This window comes from Acinonyx jubatus, chromosome C2 (genome assembly GCF_027475565.1).
Source record: "Acinonyx jubatus isolate Ajub_Pintada_27869175 chromosome C2, VMU_Ajub_asm_v1.0, whole genome shotgun sequence".
NCBI classification, from domain to species: Eukaryota; Metazoa; Chordata; class Mammalia; order Carnivora; family Felidae; genus Acinonyx; species Acinonyx jubatus.
In genome coordinates, this window is record NC_069384.1 from 155,966,214 (window position 1) to 155,990,280 (window position 24,067).

The following is a 24,067-nucleotide window of genomic DNA, read 5'->3' on the forward strand; positions in this document are numbered from 1 at the left end:
CTTCTTGCTTAGGCCTGGATCACTAAAGGATGCTACAGATGAAGTGATAAAGACCAAAATCCAGGTCATAGATTGAACTGACAATATAGGGAATAAAAGATTTCACAGTCTCCAAGGTGACTTCACTTTCTTCTAAGTGAGGAATTGAAAGAAGGATAAATACCTAATAAAGGATTTGTTTTTAATTTGAGAGAGAATATTAGAGGCGGTGGTTTATTTTTAGTCATGGGAAATTAAGTCTGAGGTCTGAACTGTAGACAGTGCAAACAGAACTGTGCAAGTCATTCATTTGGGAGAGCAGATGCAGTCGCAGGTGGAATCACAGCGGTGTTAATGTAGCGTCTGCGATAGTTGTCAAGCTTCCTTTTTTTTTTTAAGCATAATTTATTGTCACCTTCGCTAACATACATGTATACAGTGTGCTCTTGGCATCAGGAGTAGATTCTCGTGATTCATCACTTACACACAACATCCAGTGCTCATCCCAACAAGTTACCTCCTCAGTGCCCATCGTCCATTGTCCCCTGCCCCCACCTCCCCATCCACCCTCAGTTTGTTCTCTGTATTTGAGAGTCTCTTATGGTTTGCCTCCCTCTCTATTTGTAACTTTTTTTTTCTCTACTGTTCCCCCATGGTCTTAAGTGTCTCAAATTCCACGTATGAGTGAAAACAGGTATCTATCTCTGCCTGACTTACTTCACTTAGCATAATACCCTCTGGTTTCACCCACATTGTTACAAGGTTCCTTTCTTCTTCTTTGTTACAAAGGAAATGAAGGAGGTTTCTTTTGTTGAATGCTTGTTTCTTAGAGAATATATGATTGCATTTTAGCGACTGTGACTCCCATAGTGGGTAGGAAAATCCCAACAGGAGCAAAGGGAAAAGAAAAGCAGTGAGAGAGGGAAGATTGAGAGACTAAGATAGATTGATTTCATTATATCCTTTTTGTTTTCCAGAAACTGTGGAGGTCTCACAGTACAGCCTTCTTTTTAATAAACTTCTAGATGCCTGTATAGAAAGCAACAGTCTTGGTATGTCATCCTCCGTGGCAGACTTCATGATTTCAAAGAACATCCCTATTGAGCTCTCCTTTCTTAGAAGATTAATTACTTCTTTGGGAAGGAGTTGTTTATGGCTCAAAGCCAGAACCCACTACAAAAGTAAGTTGCATTTTAAAAATTTATATTTGAAATCTTGGTTTTGACTTCAATTTTCTAACCAAGAATCCTTGCATAGTGTCTATGACTAGGCATTTAAATATGTAAAAGGAGCAGTTGATACAGTCAAAGATAATGGTGTACACAGATTTGTTCTCTCTTTTGAAACGTGTTCTTTCTCGTTTCTAATTACTATATCTTTATTTCTTTGCACATTAGTATGCCCACTTGAGGGTGCACAAAGGAAATAAATGAAAGAATTTCAACCAGTTGACATAGCTTATAAATATATAGGAGTAAAACAATAGGAATATTTATATATTTTATTCATCCCTGCTATATCCCTGATCTTTATAATTCATAAGTTAGAATATTTTATAGCAGGCCACATAAGAAGTACAGAGGCTGCCATTACAATGAACACGACACATAGCTTTTTCACGTGGTTCCTAGTAAAAGAACTTTATTAATCTATTTACAGTTGTTTCTCTCTAACCAATAAGCCTGGAAAACTAATGCTTTCTCTAGTCCCAGCCACCTCATAGGTATTTGAATTGGAAGTAATTTCATGTAGAGTCGAGATCCAGAAAACACTTCTGCCTTCCTGCAGTAGTTTGTCCTAAATTTACGTTTCTATCACTGCCACGTATCTAACAAACATTTGAGTGCCTACTGCATGTCACTGCTGTGCCAGATTTGCCAAACATCCCAGCCACCCCTGCCAGCCCAGAAACCTCTCTGAACTTGGGAGTGTTTTTCACACTACCAGCTGTTTAGCAGGTGGTAACTTTTCCCCAATGAAATAGGAAAGAAAACATTAGCATACATTACAGGTGGTAAGATGAAGTATTATTTGATAAAATTTTCATTTCAGGTACATATATCCATATATGTGTACCAGGTCAATATGTAAAATGTACCTCTTATTGTAGGTTATAATCAAAAGAAGTTTTAAAAGCAGAATTTTTTTAGGGGCACCTGGGTGGCTCAGTGAGTTAAGCGCCTGACTCTTGATTCAGCTTGGGTCATGATCTTACGTTTTGAGGGACCAAGCCCCACATTGGTCTCTGTGCTGACAGCATGGAGCCTGCTTGGGATTCTCTCTCTCTCTCTCTCTCTCTCTTTCTCTCTCTCTCTCTGCCTCCCCCCTCTCAAAATAAACAAATAAAATTAAAAACAATTTTTTTAAAATGATCAGAAATTCAGAGGAAACGTAGATTTGTTTATTCATAAACACCTCAACTTATGTTTCAACTCCTTATACTATTTCCCTGCAGATTACTAGAAATCACACACACAAAGTATATATATATATACTACTTTTTGCTGTAACTTCTTTATTTTAGTTTTTAGAATCAGTGGGGTTATTTATTTTCAAAATAATTGTGCAATTTGGGGACCATGCCATAGAAGGTGTTTCTCTGCCATAGGAACAAAACATAAACTTGGAAACACTTAGATGAGATTTCTATGAATCTCTGTTTCTTAGTTGGAAATAAAATTCTGTTTTAAAGCAGCTAAACTTAATCATTTGTAAAAATTTTTATTAACAATTTTATTGAGATATAATTCAAATTCAGTTCACCTATTTACAGTGGTCTTAAGGTATTCATAGTTCGTGCAATCACACTGAGTGTGGAGCCTGCTTGGGATTCTCTCTCTCTCTCCCCCTCTCTCTCTCTCCCCCTCTCTCTCCCTCCCCCCTCCCTCCCTCCCTCCCTGTGTCTGTCTCCCCAACTCATGCTCTCTCTCTCTGTCTCAAATTAAAAATGATAATGATAATTTAAATACATCTATGCCTAATTTCATATGCAGTGAACTACTGGGACTTATGCAGGTTAGGTATAGGGCTAAGAGTATTTTTGGTATTTTTAATGTGCCTGAGTTATAAAATGAAAAGAGTAATGTATATTCACCAATCAGTCTTCAAAAACATCTTATTACCTGACAATGCTGACATTTCAGATATCATTGGAACTCTCTAGGTTTATCTTCACACATAGTTAACATTCTAGAAAAGCGTTATAATTGGTCCAGTAGTACTGGATTTTAGGCTGATGGCTTTTTCATCGAGGCACTTGTTAAGACTGTGGTGCCAATGCCTTTGTTTTGCTTTTTTAAAAAATATTTTGTATAGCTTTACTGAAATAATTTCACATACCATAAATTTCAGCCATTTAGGCAATGCATTAGTGTTTATTATATTCACAGAATTGTGTAGCCAACACCACAATCTAATTTTAGAACATCTTCAGCACCTCCAAAAAGGAAACACATTAGCATTCCCTGGATGCCTCCTGCTGACCAGACAACAACTAATTGACTCTATTTCTGTAGATTTGCATATTTGGGGCATTTCACATAAATGAAATCCTTCAATATGTAGTTTTTTATGACTAGCTTCGTGTAATTAGTGTAATATTTTCAAGGCTCATCCTGTTATAGCGTGCATCAATACTTCATTCCTTTTTATTGCTGAATAATATTCCATTGTATGGAATTATCCATCCATCCTTTGATGGACATTTGAGTTGTTTCTAGTTTTTAGTTATTATGAATAACACTGCTGTATTCACATACAAGTTTTTGTGTGGACATATATTTTTATTTCTCTTGGGATCAAAGTGGCTGGCTCATATAAATCTGTTTTTAGCATTTTAGGAAACTGCCAAATCTGCTTTTCCAAAGATGCAGTATCATTTTGTATTTATATACCCACTACCCAAATTTGAGATTTCCAGTTTCCTCACATCCTCACCAACACTTGTTACACTGTGTTTTTTATTTTAGACTTCCTGTGGATATAAAGTGGTATCTCATTGTGGTTTTGATTTGCATGATCCTAGTGACTTTTTCAAGTACTTATTAGCCATTTGTGTATTTTCTCTGGATAAATGTCTGTTCAACCCTTTACCCATTTTTTTCTTTGCACATTTTTTAATTGTTTTTTTTATTGAGTTGTAAGAATACATGCACATAATATACATATATATACATATATGTACATATACACACACACAACACACACAACACACACACACACACACACACACTGGATGCAAGTCCCATGTCAGATACATGAATTTCAAATATATTTTTTTTCCAGTCTGTCAGTTGTCTTTCACTTTCTTAATGGCTTGGCTCTGCTTTTATTTTCAAACTAATCATAAAGAAACTGTCCAGGGACAGTAAAATTGCCTTCCTGATGCTCCTGATTTGTTCTCCCTAGTCCTAAAAATACTGATTTTCTCTCAGCCAAAAAGTCAGGAAGGGGAGATGTTAGTGCGTCTTTCCAGTATGTTTCCCTCCCCTAAAACTGAATAGGAATATTTTTCTTTTCATACTTGATTTTAGAGGAAAAATAATGTTGGTAAATTTCTACTCAGTTTGTTATTTTTTGTTTTCCTCTTCCGGTCAGCAAAGTGAAACAAGAATGTATGTAAATTATACCTGTCAATAGTCAGAAAGTTAATGAGTCAATAGTATGTTAATCCTGCAACGACCTAGGGAGTGGAACTACCTAGTAGTTAGGAATCCGAGATCGGGAGTCAGAGGCTGGGGTGATTGCCAGAGCCCTTCACCTAATGTAGGAGTCAGTATACCTGATTTCAAAGGTAGTACTGTCAGTTAAAATGAGGGAAAACTTATGTGTTTATGTTTAACACAGGTACCTGGCACATAGTAGGCCCCCAAAGATTAGCAGTCATCATCCACATTAGATTTCTTGAAGAAACTTACTTTTTTTTTTTTTTAAGTATTTACTCATTTTTGAGACAGAGACACACACAGAGAGAGAGAGAGAGAGAGAGAGAGAGAGACCTCCAGTGTGACTGGGGAAGGGGCACAGAGAGAGGGAGACAGAATCCGAAGCAGGATCCAGGCCCTGAGCTGTCAGCACAGAGCCTGGTGCGGGCTCAAAAGCCCGAACCTTGAGATCATGACTTGAGCCAAAGTTGGACGCTTAATCAACTGAGCCACCCAGGTGCCCCTAAAGAAACTTATCTTAACACAACATTTTAAACAAATTTTACATACAGATTTAAATTGGTTTCAGTGAAATATGACAGTATAATATTGTTTATATACAGTTTGGATACCCCAAGACTTCAGGGGTTTTCCGTATAGATCCTTTGTAATAAGCACCTAAACAGTTTAAAAGTTAAATCTCTTTTCTTGAAAAGTAAAATTTTTAGAACATTACTTGGTGAGTATAGCTACAACACATTGACCATCTACAGGAAAGATACATATTTTAAGATATGTATTTTAGTTTCATATCTAAATAGTGCTTAGCTCAATGCCAGACATAGAGTAGGAACACTACATGTGTTTTTTCCATTTTTATTTTATGTATTTATTTTAATTTAAATTTTAGTTAACATACAATGCAGTATTGGTTTCAGGAGTAGAATTTAGTGATTCGTCACTTACATACAACACCCAGTGCTCATCCCAACAAGTGCTCTCCTTAATGCTCATCACCCACTCACCTCCCTCCATTATCCCTCAGTTTGTTCTCTTATTGTTAAGAGTCTCTTGTGGTTAGAACAGTAAATGTTTATTATACAAACTATAACAGCAGTATAAATAAGTGCTAAAAAATAGTATAATATATATGACAAAATCTTCAAATTATAATTTCTTTTTTTCTACATTTTGGATTCATAATTCAAGATAGGCAATAATTACAAATCTGTGTAGCTGCTATTAGACCAGATCCCATTAAAATAAAACCCAAGTCGCTATTCTGGTTTTTTAGTTATTCTATAATTATGTTGTATTGATTGACTATGGCTTGAAATAAATGGTCACTTACCACAATGAGGCTCAAAAGTCATTTTTAGGAGAGTTTTTTAAATATATATTTTTACTTCATATTTAATGTTTCAAAAGTATTTTACAAAGAATAATTTCCCATGTATTAGGATAAGCTCACCACCATATAATTTGTATAATAAACCTACTAATGTGAAGAATCATTCTATGATGTAAGTAATTATCACCTGTGGATATTTTGGAAATCTAGTTTTTCACTTGTTGGGGTTTAATAAAGTTTGATCTGTTATTTGATTTCCAGGTGCTCTTTCATTGGGTTGCTATCCACCATTGGAGGGAAATTTATACCGAAAACTTCTACTGATTCCTTCTTATTTATCTGAGATTGAAATGCTTTTAGCTATTGAAATCTTCCTGGTATCTAATGCTAGTAGTATTCAGAGTCCTGGAACTTCTACACAGATGCTGCAGATAGTTTTGAAAAGGTTGGTTGATATAACTTCTAATTGCATGCTAAAAGCAGATCATTACACCTGCCCTAGGATGTAAATGTTTATCTCTACTTTATATTTTGTAATATATATTTTATATATTTTATGCATAAATATTTTCATATATACACAAACACATTTCTACACATATGTGTGTGTGTGTGTGTGTGTGTGTATACACATACATATTCATATATATGTATATACTTGTGTTTGTATGCATTTACAAATTTTGGTAACATTTAAATTGAGCAAGGATTTGACCTGAGACTTAAAACGAACAAGCTGATAGCATTTAATAAACACATTAACAACTCCAAAGATGCTGTTCAAAGAGATGGGCCTTCTTTAGGTATGCATCTTTCTTGTGCACTGATGGTTTTGAGATAGATATCTAAGTTATTTACCTTTTTGGTCAACACAGAAGATCTAAGAACCAGGTCTAAAAGGAAAATATGTGATAGTTTTTTGGTTCAGTCAAGAATTTGGTTCAGTCAAGAATTCTGTTGAGGGGCGCTTGGGTGGCTCAGTCAGTTAAGCATCTGACTTTGGCTCAGGTCATGATCTCACAGTCCGTGAGTTTGAGCCCTGCATCAGGTTCTACACTGACAGCTCGGAGCCTGAAGTCTGCTTCAGATTCTGTGTCTTCCTCTCTCTCTGCCCCTCCCCAACTCACACTCTGTCTCTCTCTCTGTCTCTCAAATATAAAATTAAAAAAAATTTTTTTTTAAGAATTCTGTTGAAAATAAAGCCATCAGCCTAGTGTCTATATTTAAAATGTTACAAATGCATACAATTTAGCTGTTGGACCAGACTGGTATCTCTTTAAATAATTTTTTCAAAGTCCCAGAATTTAGACTTACACCACTCCCAATTTCTTGTTAGCCTATCCAGGAAACTAATAAAGATCTCATGGAACTCCTGTTTTGAGGGTTTCTTGACAAGAATTTTGCTTCAGTTTAATGGTATCATAAACCACATCATCAGATTGGATATTCTATCTATCTATCTATCTATCTATCTATCTATTTATCACTGTGTATAAATTATCCCAAAATGTAGTGGCTTAAAACAGCAAATATTATGTTAGTTTTTGTGGGTCAGGAATTTTGGAGTAGCTTAGCAGTATGGTTATGGTTCAGAGTCTCTGAGGTAGTTGGTCAGGAGGTAAAGTCACCTACCTGATGGCTTGACTGGGACTGGAGGATCTGTTTCTTAGATGGCTCACTCACGTGCCTGTTGCCAGGAATCCTCAGTTGCTTGCCACATGGGTCCTTCCATACATTCCTTGAGTGTCTTTATGACACTCTGAGTGAGTGATCCAAGAGAAAAAAGACAAGGAGGAAGCTACAGTGCCTTTCATGAGCTATATCAAGAACTGGGAAGGCTCTGAATTTTACCCTAATTGCAGGCTGACAGTGTCCTGGATCCTAGTATAAGACGTAAGACTCTTGCTTGCACTAGAGACAGAGGATGTTATTACTTATGTACAGCAAGCAGTATGATTATATGCATATCTGTGTCTCTGGTTTTGCTCCCAAGTCCCACAGAGGGGCCCTGGTGGATACCTGCACAGGTACCGGGCCCTCTTACAGAAGAGGAATCTTGAACTTTGGGGAACCTAAGTCTCTTACTATAAATGATAAGCATGCCTGCCCTGTTGCTCTGCAGGGAAACACCATCACTATCTTGTAAGGCTGTAAGCAAACCTATCGTTTGCTCCAGAGGGAGGACCTATCTGTCTTTCAAGGTTGTTCACTATATAAACATGCTTGAAATTCAGAACAGGAGGTAGTTACTGTCTCTGTCCTCAAAACTTCCAGAAATTCAGGGACCCAGGAAGAATTGTCATCTGATAACCTAGTGTCCAGAGTTACACAGTCATTTCTGCTTTGTTCCATATGTGATAAGTCATTTGTTTAAGGTTTTATTTTTTAAATAATCGCTACACCCAGTGTGGGGCTCCAACTCACAACCCCAGCTGAGCCAGGCAGGCACCCTTATCCTATATGTGATAAACGAGTCATTTAATCTAGCCCATACTTAAAGGGAGGAGAATTATGAAATAATTTATTTTAGGTCGACAATTTTTTAAAAACTCACTAAATTAGCTTTATTGATATAGGTCTTTTCTGAGGGCCTCCTTGTTTACTACTATGCACTATAAGTGGCATGAGGAATCTTGGCTCCCCATCTTCCTAATGAGGGTTTGGTTTTCTCAGGACTCCCCACACATATGCAGCCTTTTTATTCATTGTTGAACTTGGTTGCTATTTGTGACCTCAGTGCAAATTAGTGACATGCCTAGATCTTTAATTTTGTCCTAACCAATACTATTTCTCTTATTATCGTCATCATCATACTGAGCCTTGCCTTGCTATACTAACCTCTCTCTGAGAGAATCTATGCATCTTTAGACTTTCAGAAACTGCACATAGTTGGCATATGCCCGGTCTACCAGATCCCAGGCACCAGTTTCTAAGCCAGAATGTAGTAGAAGGTACCTGACCAATCTTTCCTCTCTGTGACAAGTTTCTGTTCTAAGTTGAAGTCCTCACTCCCACCACTCTGCACCATACTAAGGTACTGATGTGGGTAGGCTCACTCTTGGACCTTGCTGTTGGGTCCTACAGGTGCCAAGAGCAGGATACAGTGAACATAAAGAACAACTGATGCCTAATGTAACAGCCACATCTCTATTTTAAATACTTCCCACTCCAGGGACGCTTGGGTGGTTCAGTTGCTTAAGCTTCTGACTTCAGCTCAGGTCATGATCTCTCAGTTCATGAGTTCAAGCCCAGCATAGGGCTCTGTGCTGACAGAGCCTAAAGCCTGCTTTGGATTCTGTGACTTCCTCTGTCTCTGCTCTCCCCACCCTCAAAAATAAGTAAACATTAAAAAATGTATGTACTTCCCATTCCCTATCCCTTATGATAAACAGCCATAAGGTATGAATTTTATGAAAGTTGGAGACTGGTAAAAGAGTTATTAGAAAAGTAAGTCTGAGCACTTAGTGAAGAATCTTAAATCGAGACTAAATAAAATAACTGGAAATTTAGTAAAGGTACACAGCGACAGTTCCAAATGTTAGCTACCTATTACGTATATGCTTATGATTAAAAATAGCTAATATCAAGGTAAAACATATGACCATTAGTAACTCCAAACTTGATTAAACTCAATGTTTTTGTACATATTACAATAAATAGTTACGCAGTTATCAATTTTCAAAATACAAAGAGGTTATTATCTGTGTTCTAGATTAGTGTTTTTCAAACTGTGGGTTGTAGCCTATTTGGTTGGTGAAATCAGTTCAGGGGATTGCAACATTATTGCAAAACTAAAAGAGAGTAGAAAATAGAGTACATTGTCATAAGGGTAAGTCTTGTTTTGTGAAACTCTTATTTCCATTTTGATGTGGAGGGTATACACCGGGTCACAATATAAAGTGTGTTTCTTGCTGTGTGTTATGTTCAAACAAGTTTGAAAGGCACTGTTAGAAGAATATAGTAAAAAGATTCTTATAGCTTAGTACCAGGAAATGCAAAGTACTGTCTTTTGGAGAAACGATAGAACTCCTTTTTGACAGTTTCTGACTTCGGGAGGTGTTCACTTTGTAGATGTGAAGAAGACAAATCTCGGAGTAAGGATGATTATCAAGCTGCAGTGGAAAGACTAATTATGGCTGCTCGTATATCGGACCCAAAGCTCTTCATTAAGCACATGACCGTCAATGTTAATAAGGAACAGGTTTATAGTTTGGAACATTGTTCTGCCCTGAAATGGTTGAAAGATAATATGAAGTGGGCTGGAAAGGTTTGGCTTTTCAATAACCATTAGTTAATAAAGGCTTTTTTTTTTTTTTTTAAGTTCAAGTAATCATTGTTGAAAATAAAAGGCAATAAAAGTAAAGACAATTTTCACTATATTCAGCTTTTGCCCTTTATTGGTTTATAGTAAGTTAATAGTTTCCAAACACTGCCAGAGACCAGCTCCAGCAACCAGGGGTTCCCGAAGGAAGAACAGCGTCGGTGAAAATAAAACTAAAATAAAAAACTGGAAAATAAAAAACTAAAACTAAAATAAAAATGGACACAGACAACAGCAGTGTGTTGAACTGACCAATTTATTGTACCAAGCGTGGCAGTATATATGCTAGTGATTTCCTTGTAGCATACATCATCTGTTTTTCTAACATTACCTAATTTTGAAAATGTTTCTATGTATCATCACCCAATAAGGAATAACATGATTGTTTTCTCATAACGTTCCCTCCTGCCCTTTGCTTATTAATTTCTTTCATTGTTTTTATTATGTATCTACGTTTATCTATAATCTATAAAGTATTTGCTTTGCTGTTTTCATGAAAGGTCATTTATCTCTCAACACCTCAAGTGGAACAGTTAGAGGGACACAACCTGTTAGTTGTTTCCCTGAAGCATTCGTGGTTTTGAAGAACAAAAGTGTTCGCCTGGGTCCGAGGTGCCAGGAAGAGGGCCAAGAGGGCCTTAGAAACCCACGCCTTATACATTCTCAGAGAGACAGTGCACCTAGGAATCAATGAACCATTCTGTACTTTAACCGACTAGGTTCAGTCATCATCTGGAATGCCTCCTGGGGGCCAAGTGGGCCTAGGGATTAGAGTGACCTGTGTCCATAGATACACTCCTTAGTTGCCAGAGTGGGGCTTTCAAATCCGTATGTCTGTCCTATACAGGCCCTCTTTGCTGGCAAAGGTACGAGGCTATCCTTCCTATAACTTAGGTAAACCTAAATGTAGTAAATCCCTATTTATTCTGAAATCCAAACAATGATAAATCACAAACTGAATATAGTGCAGCATTTAATGAGAGGGGGATATAAAAGGGAAGTACATGAGGAAGTCACTGGAGTTTAAAGATAAAGCTTTTGGGTATGAAATAATGTATACACAGTCCAGTCTCTAAATCCTATTCTACATCTGTAATCTAGAATCATAAATACTATTGAAAGATGATTCAAACACTAAAATTCCAGAGCACCTTCTAAGTTATACCAAAAATTTTTAAATTACCCTCTGAGTAACTTTCCTTTATTGTATCTTAGAATACTACCTGTATTTTGAAAATCTGTAATTTGTTACATTAGGTATGGCTAAAGAAAATAGTATTTTAAACAAGTATACCACAATCTAGATACCCTAACAAGTACTATTCCTAACCACCTTAAGAAGTTAAAACTCCTTTTCTGAAGTCCTCCTCAGGATCTGTAGTACAGTCATTGTCCAAGGTGATCATTCTCAATCCTTGATTTGATACTTTAAACCATAATTTAAAATCATTTAGAGAAAAAGTCTGAATAAGGTGAATAATAAATTGTGACTAGGAGAACTGAAAGTATTTCTTAAAGTTCTCAAAATATGATAATAGCATCACTGGAATAAGTGCACCCTCCCAAGACTAAAAAAAGTTAAATCCTAGCACTTAGCAAAATGCCTATTAATGTGGAGAACAAAGGGGGAAAAAATTAAACTTCCTTTTATCACTTACACCATAGTGACAAGTACTTGAGGAAGACAGTAACCTTCCTCAAGGAGCTTAGCTGTCTCAGTGTTAGTACTTTGCTAAAGGCAAAAGGCAACCTTAGCTTGACAGTAACCTGACCCTTTGGATCAAAGATCCTTTGGAAAATCCTTTGGAAACTCTCTACCCATCCCCACCCCCACCTCTCAAGATACATGTAGCAATTATCCTCCAAGCATAGGGCGCACTGGTACACATCTGAAGAGTCTCATGACTAAGGTTTTATAGACCATTGTAAATGACCTTTTCCTAACAACAGCTTGCCTCTCAAGGTGCTGGAAAACTTGCTTCCAAATTCCTTTGAGAGTTACACTATACCTGACCCCCTCCCAACCTGGAAGTCTATTTATTATCAGCCATTCCTCACAACTGCAGTGCAGCTCTTTCTGCCCAGGATCCTGTGCTTCAATACAACCACTTTTTTGCGCTGGAGAGGTCTCAGTTCGTTCTTGACCATTTGCTCCTGGACCCCAACATTTCACATCACCTTTTACCACATGATAGGATATGAAATGAACACTATCATGAACAGGATAGTGGAAATGAGGCAGGAGATGTCAAGAAAAATGCCCACTTGTCTAGTATGAAAAAACCAGGTGACTATAACTACCATTACTTAATTGCGGCACCTAGGAAATAGATTAGGTTTGGAGATTACTACCGTTAGTTTAAGGTGCCTTTGGGGACAAGTGGAGAATGTTAAGTGGCCGCTTATAAATTAGTCTTTCCTATAAATGGAAACTGAAACGCAAAGAGCAACACTGTTTAGATGCTTGTGGCTAGGATGCATTTGAAAGGATTAAAATGGCAAAGAGCATAAATTAAACTTTTAAAAAATTTTTTATTTTAATAAAAAAAGGGTTTTTTTTATTTTGAGAGAGACAGAGACAGCGTGAGTGGGGAAAGGGCAGAGGGAGAGGGAGAGAGAATCCCAAGCAGGCTCTGGGCTGCCTGCACAGAGTCCGATTCGGGGCTTTAACTCAGAAAACCACCAGATCATGACCTGAGCGGAAATCAAGAGTGGGAGGCTTAACTGGGCCAAGCAGGCACCCTGTAAATTAAGCTTTTAAGAAAAAATGGGATTGGGGCGCCTGGGTGGCTAGTCACTGACTGAAGTCAACCGACTTCAGCTCAGGTCATGATCTCACGGTTTGTGGGTTGGAGCCCCATGTTGGGCTCTGCGCTGACAGCTCGGAGCCTGGAGCCTGCTTCGGATTCTGTGCCTCCCTCTCTCTTTGCTCCTCCCCCCATTAATGCTCTGTCTCTCTCAAAAACAAATAAAAAACATTTAAAAGAATTTTTAAAAAATGGGATTGAATGGAATAGATTACAAGTGGCCAGACCCTTTCTAAGGACAAATCAAGAGCCCTTACGGTCCTAGGGTTGGAAAAAATGGAGGCGCTCCTTTTTGCTTCTGTCAACAGTGCCAAAGAAAGGGAAAAGAGCGTTTGTTGCATTTGCCTAATTCCATTTGTTGCTGTTTCCAGGGATAATCAAAGCCAAAAGAGCAAAATAAAGCTAAAACCCTAGATGAATAGTTTAAAGAGGCGGCGGTGACGGGAGGGCAAGGGGGGCGCTTCAAGTTTGAAAAAGGTCAGATATCGAAGGGACCAAAGTCAAAAAATGCAAGCTGGAGAAAATGCCAAAGGGCACACTTTAATAAGACCTTTAAAACCTGGAACTCTCCACTGAGAGCCGACCTAAGGCATCAGCTCCGAAAGCGCCGAGAGCGTTTCACAGGGCCAGCCTCCCCCCGCCCCCCACGCTCCCAGGCCGCCCCGGTGGGGGACGCGGGGCGGGAGGGCGGAGGGCGGCCCGGCGCATGCGCGCCACCCCCCCTCCCCCCGCCAGTCCCCGCTCCGGGTTCCAGCGCGTGCTCGGTCGCCCTCCGCTCCCCGTCCAGACTGCCCTGCTCCGGTCAGGCCCCGTCACCTGCCACCCAGTCATTTTCTGACTCCCTCCGGCCTAGTCCATCAGGTCTTGGAGTGCTCATTCGCGTCTCCCAGTGCTTTCCGGGGAGGGCGGAGCTCCTTCCCGGCCGGGCGGTAAGAAGGCTGAGGGGCAAGGGTCTCAAGAGGTCCGGGGGCCCCAGGCCGGCGACCTGGGCAGTGCTACCAGCGCGGGGCTGGGGACCGCTCGGGGTTTCCCCTGCGTCCGGCTGCGCGCAGGCGCTCAGGGAAGGAAGGCCGGGCACGCGTCGGCCAATGGGAGCGCGAGCTCGGCGCCGGCCAGACGCCGGACTCGTCTCGAGCGACCCGTCGCGGCTGGCGCCGGAGCGACGCGCGCAGGGGTGCGCGCCCGGCTGCGGTTTCAGGGACGGGGGCTTGGCGAGCACTGCTGGTAGGAATTTGTCAGCCTCTCCCCCAGTGGGGCGAGTGGAGGTGGGAGCGCCGGGCCCCGCGGCGCGCTCCCGTTGCCAGGGCTGGCCCTCCGCTGCGCATGCGCCCCCCGCCCCCGCACCGCCCTGCGGGAGCGACCGCCCTTCGCCCTGGTACCGGGTGGTAGGTGGAGCAGGTCTGAGGAATCGTTTGCGCTGGGCGCTGGTCCGGTCTGTAAGGAGCAGGAGGGGAGGTGCGCCAAGTGGTACCTTCGGGCCGCTCGCACTGAACGGGCGCGTTCCGAACGGGCGTCTGGGCGGGCAGCGTGCACAGTCACCTTAGGTCGACGCGCTAACTTTTGAACTGAGGCGTTGCCAGGGCCCGGGGTACCTGCACCGCACCTGTCTTAACTTGTTTTGAAATGAGAAGCCAAAGAAGATTTAGGTTTGCTTCCGGCAATATATCCCCGAAGCCCTTTACCTTATAGGAAACCGTTGTGATTCAAACCTCATAGCCAGAGACTTAGGAAGGAAACTAAAGAGTCTACATGCTTTGCTCTTGCTGTAATTTATTAATTTATTTAATGGGACTTGCTGCTTTTGTTTTTCCTTTACCTTTTTCGCTTTCCTGAGTAGTCAACCGAAAAGCAATGAAAAATTGCTTTTATTCCTCCTTGACAGAGCAAATTGCTTTTAAACCCTTGCAAAATAGTAAGATAAGTCACAGTTTAAATGAGGGAAGCCTGGGGATATTAAACTTTGTTAAAATAAGTTACTTTCAAATAAAAATGATGCCAAATGGCCAAAAGTCAATCTTAGGGCCTTTATTTAACAATCATTGTTACTGTTTCTGTATCAGAGGTAAGCAGAACAGTTTTGTTTTTTTTAACCCATAATGTGGCTCTTCCACCAATTTCGATTATCTCTTCCTACCAAATTTGACCTGAAACTGCATAGATTTAATGCCTTTTTGCACAGTTTAGGTTAAGGTCAGAGAAGTTTTCATTTTACGAAATAAAAGCTAACATCACTATTTAACGGATGACAGAGGCCATTTTCGATGGACTGTAAATAGTGACCTTCCTCATCTTCCACCTCCGTCCAGAGTTCACCATCTCCTTGGAAAAGACCTTCCAACTCCCCTCTCCCATTCTACCTATTGTACCAGAGAGTGTCCCATAATACTCTGTGCGCGGCTGTATGATTTCATTTACTATATTGTTTTATAATTATCTTTGTCTATTTTTCCACTCTCTCCCTCTTTCCTGCGCTAAAATTTTGGACAAGTGGATTGTCTTAATGTGTTTTTTTGTTTTGTTTTTTATTCCCAGTACTTTGCATAGAGCCTGGCACATAAGAACATGGTAAATGCCTGTTGAGGAATTAGGTGAATTAGGGACCCAGAGTGCCTCTGAAGTCTGAAAAATTAGTTATTTTGTAGCATGCCTGAGGCCTTTTCCAAATGGAAGAATAGTAGGCAACGGAAGAATTTATCTGCAGACAAAACCCTGCGGTTGACCTGGGTGTCCCAGGCTTTCAGACCATTTCTCACTAGCAAATGAGTGCACCCAACTCCACTCTGAAGCAGATTTTCAATCTGCTAAAAATCATTTGACTTTCTGGGTAACTAAGGCCCAAGAACCACAGATCTAAATCTTCTTGTCGTTAGCAATCACATTTCTCATAGTAAATTAAAAAGTTGACATTGCAGTTATCAAATCAGGCCCCTTATGATTTTGTTTTCCCTAGGCCTGTTTATCTCTGACTAAAGTGATGTAATTGGGTTCTTGGTCTTGCAGAAATGAGAACTGATCTAAGATCTGTGCCACGTGAAAAAACAAGCAGCCATGCCTGCCAACCGGCTGGGTTTTAACCTTGTTTCTGATGAGGTTTTAGGATGATGGTGGGGTTCGTGGGGATGCAGAGCCGATGGACAAGAAAGAATTCTTGAAGACATCTTTGGTGCAAAAGTGATTTTATTAAAGCACGGGGACAGGACCCCAGGGCAAAACGAGCTGCGTTGGGGTTGTGAAGAATGACTGGTTATACACTACGGGCTTGGGGAAGGTAAAGTCATGCAAGTTTCCAAGGAGACTTTCATATGCTAAAGACTCACAGGATCCTGGAGGCCTAGGTATTGTCCAGCTAAGGTTGTTTTTCCCTCTAGCAAAGCATTAACATTAAGACCCTGGGGAGTTCCTGGAGAAAAGTTTTACTCTGCCAGCCTCAAATATTTGTCAAGTGGGCTGCAGGTTATAAGGAAATTCAGTTTTTTCTGCCATTTCCTTCTTGCCTTTGTTCCCCCCCCCCCCCAATCACTGTGGAGGGAGGGTGATGTTGGGGCTCCAGGAAATGGTCTGTAGGTTTCTGGAGATTAGGCTATTGATAAGATTGCCTTTTCTTGTAATTTACTAAGATTTGTTAAGTGAGGGAGACCCATGTCCTGTATGAATGCAATCTCTATCATTTAACCATTTGTTTTCTGTCCTTGGGCAGCCAGGAGTGCCTGAGAAATGCCATACATATCCCACCTGGGGGTGGGGCGTGGTGATGCTCACTTATACTTTGCCCTCAGCCTGCCTTATGCTCCCTCATCATTTCCAGTTAGAACTTTGTTTTGTTTTTTTTTTTCTTCTTAAGAAGTGGGTAAATCATACAGAAAACAAAGAACTAGTTAAAACAAAACTTAAAATTATTTGACTTTTCCCCTACAGCTATCTAGAGATCTTTCCCTAAGGTTGTGTTAAAGAAGTATTTTTAATGAATTAAGGCTTAAAAGTTGCCTGACAGACACCTGGGTCCTATAAAATGATGACATTAGGGTTCCCTAAACATCAGAATCCTAAAGGCATGTTAAAACAGACTGCTGGGCCCCACCCAGTTTCTGATTCTGCAGGTCTAGGGTGGGGCCTGATAATTTGCATTTATAACAAATTCCCAAGAATGTTCTTCCAGCTTTGAGAACCACTGCCCTAAAGGTTGTTTGCTGTTTCTTCTCATAATTTTTTTTTAACGTTTATTTATTTTTGAGACAGAGAGAGACAGAGCATGAGCGGGGGAGGGTCAGAGAGAGGGAGACACAGAATCCGAAACAGGCTCCAGGCTCTGAGCCATCAGCACAGAGCCGACGCGGGGCTCGAACTCACGGACTGCAAGATCATGACCTGAGCCAAAGTTGGCCGCTTAACCGACTGAGCCACCCAGGCACCCCTTTCTTTTCTCTAATCCCTGCCCTTCCAGAGCCGACTGCTGATCCCACCCATCACGATCAAATTGTCAGCCTACTCTTCAAGGAGAGCTTATGGAAACACTTAAAAACACTCCTAGGACTTCCAGGAGAAACCACACATTTCCTGTCCTGTCTGGTTCAACAGAACTAGAACACATATTTTTAATTTTTTCCAATGATTTAAATAGGAAACAATCATTTTAGGGTAATAATTAGGTTGAGGGTATATCGGAATTAAGTGGACATTTTATGTATATAGGCATTTTCCTATAGAAATACGAGTTGGCCACCATTGATGGGGGCAGGGGAAGATTTTTGGCCAAAGGAAAAGAAGTCCCTCCATCTCCCAGTTGAGAAAACCACTTTATTCATTAAAAAGGCAGTTCCCACAGCACAATATAATTTTACTATACACACTTAAGTTCTCTCCTTTTTTTTTAAGAGAAATACTCCTGTGAAAACTTGTTTTTTTATTACTTAGCAAATGCTAACTTTATTTGTTTTGAATAACAAAAATAAATAGCCATATTTATTTGTTCTGATAGATTCAATTTTTTCCCTATAGTTTGTGAACTTAAATCATTCATTTGTGATTTTTGACTTGTGTCTAGCCTTGCATTGTATTTTTTAAGACTTTCACATATCCTTATCCTTATTTTCCAATCACAAAATTTGTTTTTGGATAAAATGTTGTATTTAACTACACATGTTCTATCTATATGTAAGCCCTTAGGAGGGGAAAAAGGAATTCTGCAGAATTTTATGAGCCCCAAATTATCTAATAATAATAGATGTCATATAAATTTTCTATTTGCCAGATGTTGCTAATCCTTTATGTATTTTAAGATTCACAAAATCCTAACACAAGTAGCCCCTACTTTTATACATAACACACTCATTAAAACATGTACAAAAGTTTGATGTGGGATTCCATATCCAGAGAACTAAAAAATAATTATAATATTCTAGATTACATTTCACCTTTTAGAAACAGTCTGTAATGAATATTTCCAGCATTTTATATGTGTCTGTCAACATTTTTTCTTAAATACACAGTGAAGATAGCTTTAGGGAGCATCAGATAAAGGACAAATGATGATACCTGTATTTATTGTTTCATTTGTATTCAATTTGTTAGTCTTTATTGCTAGCACTAGAAATGTAATTCTTTTGGGGCACCTGGTGGCTCAGTCGGTTAAGTGTCTGACTTCAGCTCAGGTCATGATCTCATAGCTGATGGGTTGAAGCCCCGCGTCAGGCTCTGTGCTGACATCTTGGAGCCTGGAGCCTGCTTCAGATTCTGTGTCTCCCTCTCTCTGTACCCCTCCTCTCCCTCCCTCCCTCCCTCCCTCTCTCTCTCTCTCTCTCTCTCTCTCAAAAATAAACATTAAAAATTAAAAAAAAAAAGGAAATGTAATCCTTTTGATAAAGACAAAATTTAATAAAATACTTACGGAATTAACATTTCTACAGTAAAGTTTCTGACTAAACCACTTCTGTCTAGCAGACAGTGTTAGCTTAAAGTATTCTCTCAGTTAATGAAAATTTTTAAATTTTAAATTAAAGGGCAATTTGGGGTGACAGTGCCTATTATACAGGTGTTTCTGCTGTAAGGATATGTACACATTCCTGGAAATCCTGACATTCTGTAGGATAATACATTAAAATAACAGGGGTTATGAAGAAAAAATATATACCACTCAAAATGAGACATGTGGAAGTCTCCAGCTTTTTCATCTGCACCAGCAGCTTTCCAGATTGCTTGATGTAGTGAAAAACGCAGGGATACTTGAAGCCACTAAACATAAGCTTAAATCAAAGGAAGGAACTCCTGGGGGATTTTCAGGTTTTGTAAGGTCTTTACATACAGCTGAAGCCACTGTAATTGTAGAAAGACCACTTCTGATTGCTCTAAACCACTTACATGCTGGGAAAAAACTTCACAAGGTGTAACATATTTCCCTTATTCACCAATTGCACATAAGCTAGTTCACATTAAAGAAACTTTTTTTGTAGCAGAACAGACAGTTCTTGTGTTATGGAACCAGGCAGGAACGCTGGCAGAAAAACCAAGCGGCACTCGGCGATCTTGGTGGATCAGAGATTTATTTAACACCGGCAGGCTCAGAGGAGACCGTTTCTTCAAAGACCTGAGTGCCGAACGCAAGTGGGGAGGCTAATTTGTAGTTGTCCGCTTCCATATCTGTGGGGGTTTTGTGCGCACAGCAAACAAAGGAAGAAGAACCCGGAGGAGGGGTCTATAAGCTAGAGACCAGAGTCTGTTTTAGCCCTGTTGGCCATCTTTGGCGTACTTTATTCACTTCTCCAACATGCCCCCCTTTAATGTCTTTTAAAAAAAATGTTTAGTAGGCATCACCTTTCAGTTTTACAGGTTGGTACTCTCGGAAGGCTAAGATACGTGTGCAGTAGTTTGGCGAGCAGTGTTTTCAATAAAACCATGGCATTCAGTATACAGGGGCCAATGGGTACAAGTTATGGAGAGGAGGGCCCCCGCCAAGGCAGGAAGCCAGGATGCCCAATCCATGAGATCCTATCCTTTCCATTGATTGATATTTTCCTGTTGTCTACGTTAAATTCTTTCCTTGAGTTCCTTAACCTTAAGTATAACTATTCCTGACTGGTTTACAAAATAGCAACATTCCTCCCTCAGAAAAATGCAAGTCCCTCCTTTTTCTGAAGTGAGGAGGTTGAGGGCTTGCCTATTTTGGAGGGTCACTGCTGCCAGAGAGTTTATTTGGCTTTGTAAGGTTACCAGAGAATCTGCCACCTGTTTGTTCCACATCTTCATTTAGCTCTTGAGATGGTCTATGGTAGAGTCCTACGGATGAACCTATGCCCCCTATTCCGGTTCCTATTCCTGTCGCAATTCCTGCTCCTATCAGAACAGGTAGCAAGACTGCCGTTTGGCCTGGGACTTGGGGCTAAAGGCTGTTAGGAACTGATCTTCAGTGTATATGGATAGCTCTGGGGTTAGGAAGACGGAATAACATATCTGAGTCCAGTTGGCCTTTAAGCATCGGTAGGCCGAATTAGAACACAGATAGAACACCCCAAAGGCTGAACATAGGGTTGTGTTCCTCCTTAAGGTTATATTTATTCTGCATAGAGAGGTACCATTCATACCTTCAGCAACTGTACAGATTAGATTGTTGGCATTTGTGAGACGGACCCCAGCGGCCAGGGGTCCAATTAAGACAGAGGTGTTGGTTTTGAGATTTTAAGGAGCTTCCCAGGTCAAAGGGATAGGAGTGGCTAAGTAAGCCTTCCAGCTGAGGGGCAAGCACATCCAGCAGGTTTGGGTGTGAATATCTATTTTATGGAGGACTTGTAGAGTAGTGTTGGCCCAACGCTGGAGTGGGGAAACGGTAAGCATCTGATTGAGGGCTGAAAGGTTCGCACCTTGGTAGGCTGCCGGGGGAGTGGTCGCCTTTATGGCTTGTATTACCCTAGCCTGGGTATCCTTTATAACCTTTTAGTGGGCCCTGTCCTGCACCCCTCCCCCATCCGAGATTCCCCTATTGAGGAAAGTAAGTGTAGCAAGCTCCCTTCCCTCTCTGGAGGCCCTTGTTGTGACATGGGTTCCTGACATTTTGGGTTATCTCTGCAGTCCAATACTTAGTCATTGGGGCACCGGGTGACTGACAGAGAGTGGGTGTTTTTCCCTTGTAGCAATCTTGTGGAGGCAGGTGAAGGCACTGAATGCCCTTGACCCCCTTATTGTCATATGACAATCCTAGAGGCAAAGTGGGTAAGCGGCAGTTGTGAAGGTGAGAGAGGCTATCATAATATACAGGCAATACCTAATGGCCCTCCCATCCAGAGGAGGTATGTGAGACCCAGAATGCATCTTTTGTCCTGTGTCCAGCTTGATGGTACAGTCTCTATCAGCCCAACAGTAAGAAGTAAGATCAGGGCTATGACACCAATAAGGGGCAAGGGCTGGCAGAGTTGCATCCAGACCCCTGGGCTAGGTTCATGCGTTGATTCCTCAAGCTTCTGCCGTACGCAGGCCAGCCAGCTTCTGGGGTGTGGCTGGAGCAGAGCTGGAGGTCTCAGGGGCAGTTTCCCTTTTGAGGGTCAGTTTAAGTGGGTTGACTGGATCTGGATCACTTTGCCAGGTTGTGGGTTCTTCTGAGTTGGCCTTCTTAACTCTGGAGTGATGGACCCATGGGGTGACACCTGAAACTTGAAGGGCTGCAGGAGTTGTTAGAATAACAGTATGAGACCCAGTCCACTGTGGTTTAAGAGGTTCCCTCTTCCAATCTTTGACCCACACAGAGTCTCCTGGCTGAAAGGGGTGAATGGGGGTCCCTAAGGAAATTGGGGCCCTCTCTGTGGTATAGCTCTGTAACTTGTTTAGGACTGCCCCCAAGGTCTGGAGCTGTTCTCTTATTCCCTTGTCTCCAATCTGGTGTAGGTCTCCTGGGAGTTTTCCTAAACATGTGAGGGGGTCGCCCACATAATAACTCAAAAGGGGAGAATCCTAGTGCCCGAGGTGTGCATCGGGCCTGCAGGAGGGCCAGCAGTAGTAAATCTGGCCGTGGGAGATTAGTCTCTTGGTGGAACTAGCCAGGGTTTCCTTGAGGGCGCGATTCATCTGCTCTACTTTTCCCTGAGCTCTGGGGTCGATAAGCAGTGTGCAGTTTCCAGGTAATGTTGAGGGACTTTGTCAGGGTTTGTATAATGTCTGCCACAAATGCAGGTCAATTATCACTGTGTATGGTTAAGGGTAGATCAAACCGAGGTGCAATCTCCCGTAGAAGAGTTTTGGCCACCTTGCGACTTCGTTCCGTTCTGGTCGGGAATGCTTGGACCCATCCCAAATATGTGCAGATTATTACAGGAAGGTACCTGAATCCTTTATTTGGTTGTATGTCGGTAAAGTCCACCTCTAAGTCTTCAAAAGGGGCGGCCCCCATCGTTTGCGTGCCAGGCGGGGGCCATGGGGCAGACCAAGCATGGTTTTGGTACATGTTACACATTGTTCACTGACAGCTCGGCTTAATGCCGGCACCTGGCTGATATAGTAGCTCTTTTTGAGGAGGGCCTCCAGTGCGGTTTTCCCTAGGTGCATGAGTTGGTGATATTCCTTCACTAGGTGTTTTCCCATAGACGACAGGACAAAGATGTGTCCACTTGGCATGACCCACCATCCCTCTTCGCTTAGTGTGCCCCCTTCTGTCGAAGCCCAACTTCTTTCATTGTTTGTGTACAGGGGCAGGGAGGCTTCCCTGTGGGGCGCAAGAGTCATAGTGTAGGTAGGAGTTTGTCCTGGGTCACCATAGGCAGCCGCTCTGGCTGTTTTGTCGGCCACGCGATTTCCTTGAGTTATAGGGTCGTCTCCTTTCTGATGTCCCTTACAGTGTAAGATAGCTACCTTTTCTGGTAGCCACACAGCCTCAAGAAGCTTTAGTATTTCTTCCTTGTTTTTGATAGTTTTCCCTGCAGCAGTAAGGAGACCTCTTTCTTTATAGATGGCCCTGTGTACATGCACAGTAGCAAAGGTATACTGGGAATCAGTGTAGATGTTAACTCATTTACCTTTGCTAAGGATGAGGGCTCAGGTTAAGGCATACAGTTCAGCCGTTGTGCTGACCATCCTTCCAGCAAGGCCTTGGCTTCCAGAACTTCGGTGGTTGTGGTTGCCACATATCCTGTTCTTTGGCTGCCCTCTTGTAAATAGCTGCTCCCATCGCTGAACAGGGTGATCTCCGGGCTTATTCTATAACCTGGTCTTGGGAGGTCCGGGCAGTTGGCGTAGACTTCATTCACTACTTCGGAACAGACATGGTCGGGTTCTCCCCCCCCATGGGAAGGAAGGTGGCCAGGTTTAGTGTTTTTACTGCTTCAGGAGCGACCCTTGGGTTTTTGTAGAGAAGGCCTTGGTATTGTGTCAGCCGAGAGTTGGAGAGGAGACGATATCCTTGGGTGCTCATGAGGGACATGACCGTGTGTGGGACCTTAACATTAAGCGTTTGTCCCAGCGTGACTTTGTCTGCATCCTTGATGAGCAGGACTGTGGCTGCCAGCACTCTGAGGCACGGTGGCCATCCTGCAGCCACAGGATCAAGTTTTTTTGACAGGCCACTGGCCATTGCCAAGGCCCCATACTCTGAGTGAGCACTCCAAGGGCTATTTGTCCTCTTCATGTACGAAGAAGTTAAAGGGTCTTTCTATGTCAGGCAAACCCAGGGCTGGGGCTCATCCCAGAGCCACTTTATTTCTGTGAAAGCAGCTCTTGCCTTCTTAGTCCATGCGAGGGGCCCCCAGTCTGGCCCTCCCAACAGGTCATAGAGGGGCCTCACTATGGCTGAGAATCCAGGAATCCAAATGCGACAGAACCCTGTGGCCCCTAAAAATTCATGCAAGCCTCATTTTGTTTGGGGCTGTGGCAGTGTGGTGATAACTTTCTTCCTTTCCGGTCCTAGTTCTCTTTTTCCTTTTGTGAGGAGGAAGCCTAAGTATCAGACCTGCTGCTGACAAACCTGTGCCTTTTTTCTGAGAGGCCTGGTACC

General features: G+C 41.5%; 2 protein-coding genes across 14 annotated transcripts in view; both read left to right on the forward strand.

The window, feature by feature from the left end:
- Window positions 1–10,352, forward strand: part of TOPAZ1 (testis and ovary specific TOPAZ 1) — a 101,393-nt gene extending 91,041 nt beyond the window's left edge. For 8 of the 9 annotated variants that reach the window (XM_053221800.1, XM_053221795.1, XM_053221797.1 and 5 more), the window contains 3 exons: window positions 957–1,160; window positions 6,235–6,418; window positions 10,045–10,352. In XM_053221800.1, the coding sequence (XP_053077775.1) occupies window positions 957–1,160; window positions 6,235–6,418; window positions 10,045–10,264 (608 nt within the window). In that variant the 3' untranslated portion in view covers window positions 10,265–10,352. The remainder of the gene's footprint in view (window positions 1–956; window positions 1,161–6,234; window positions 6,419–10,044) is intronic. The other variant, XM_053221801.1, reaches the window with a different exon arrangement.
- Window positions 10,353–13,826: 3,474 nt separating this feature from the next.
- Window positions 13,827–24,067, forward strand: part of TCAIM (T cell activation inhibitor, mitochondrial) — a 75,499-nt gene continuing 65,258 nt past the window's right edge. For 2 of the 5 annotated variants that reach the window (XM_027040508.2, XM_027040509.2), the window contains exon 1: window positions 14,102–14,325. The gene's annotated coding sequence lies outside the window, so the exon portion shown is untranslated. The other 3 variants (XM_027040507.2, XM_027040506.2, XM_015078676.3) reach the window with 3 other exon arrangements.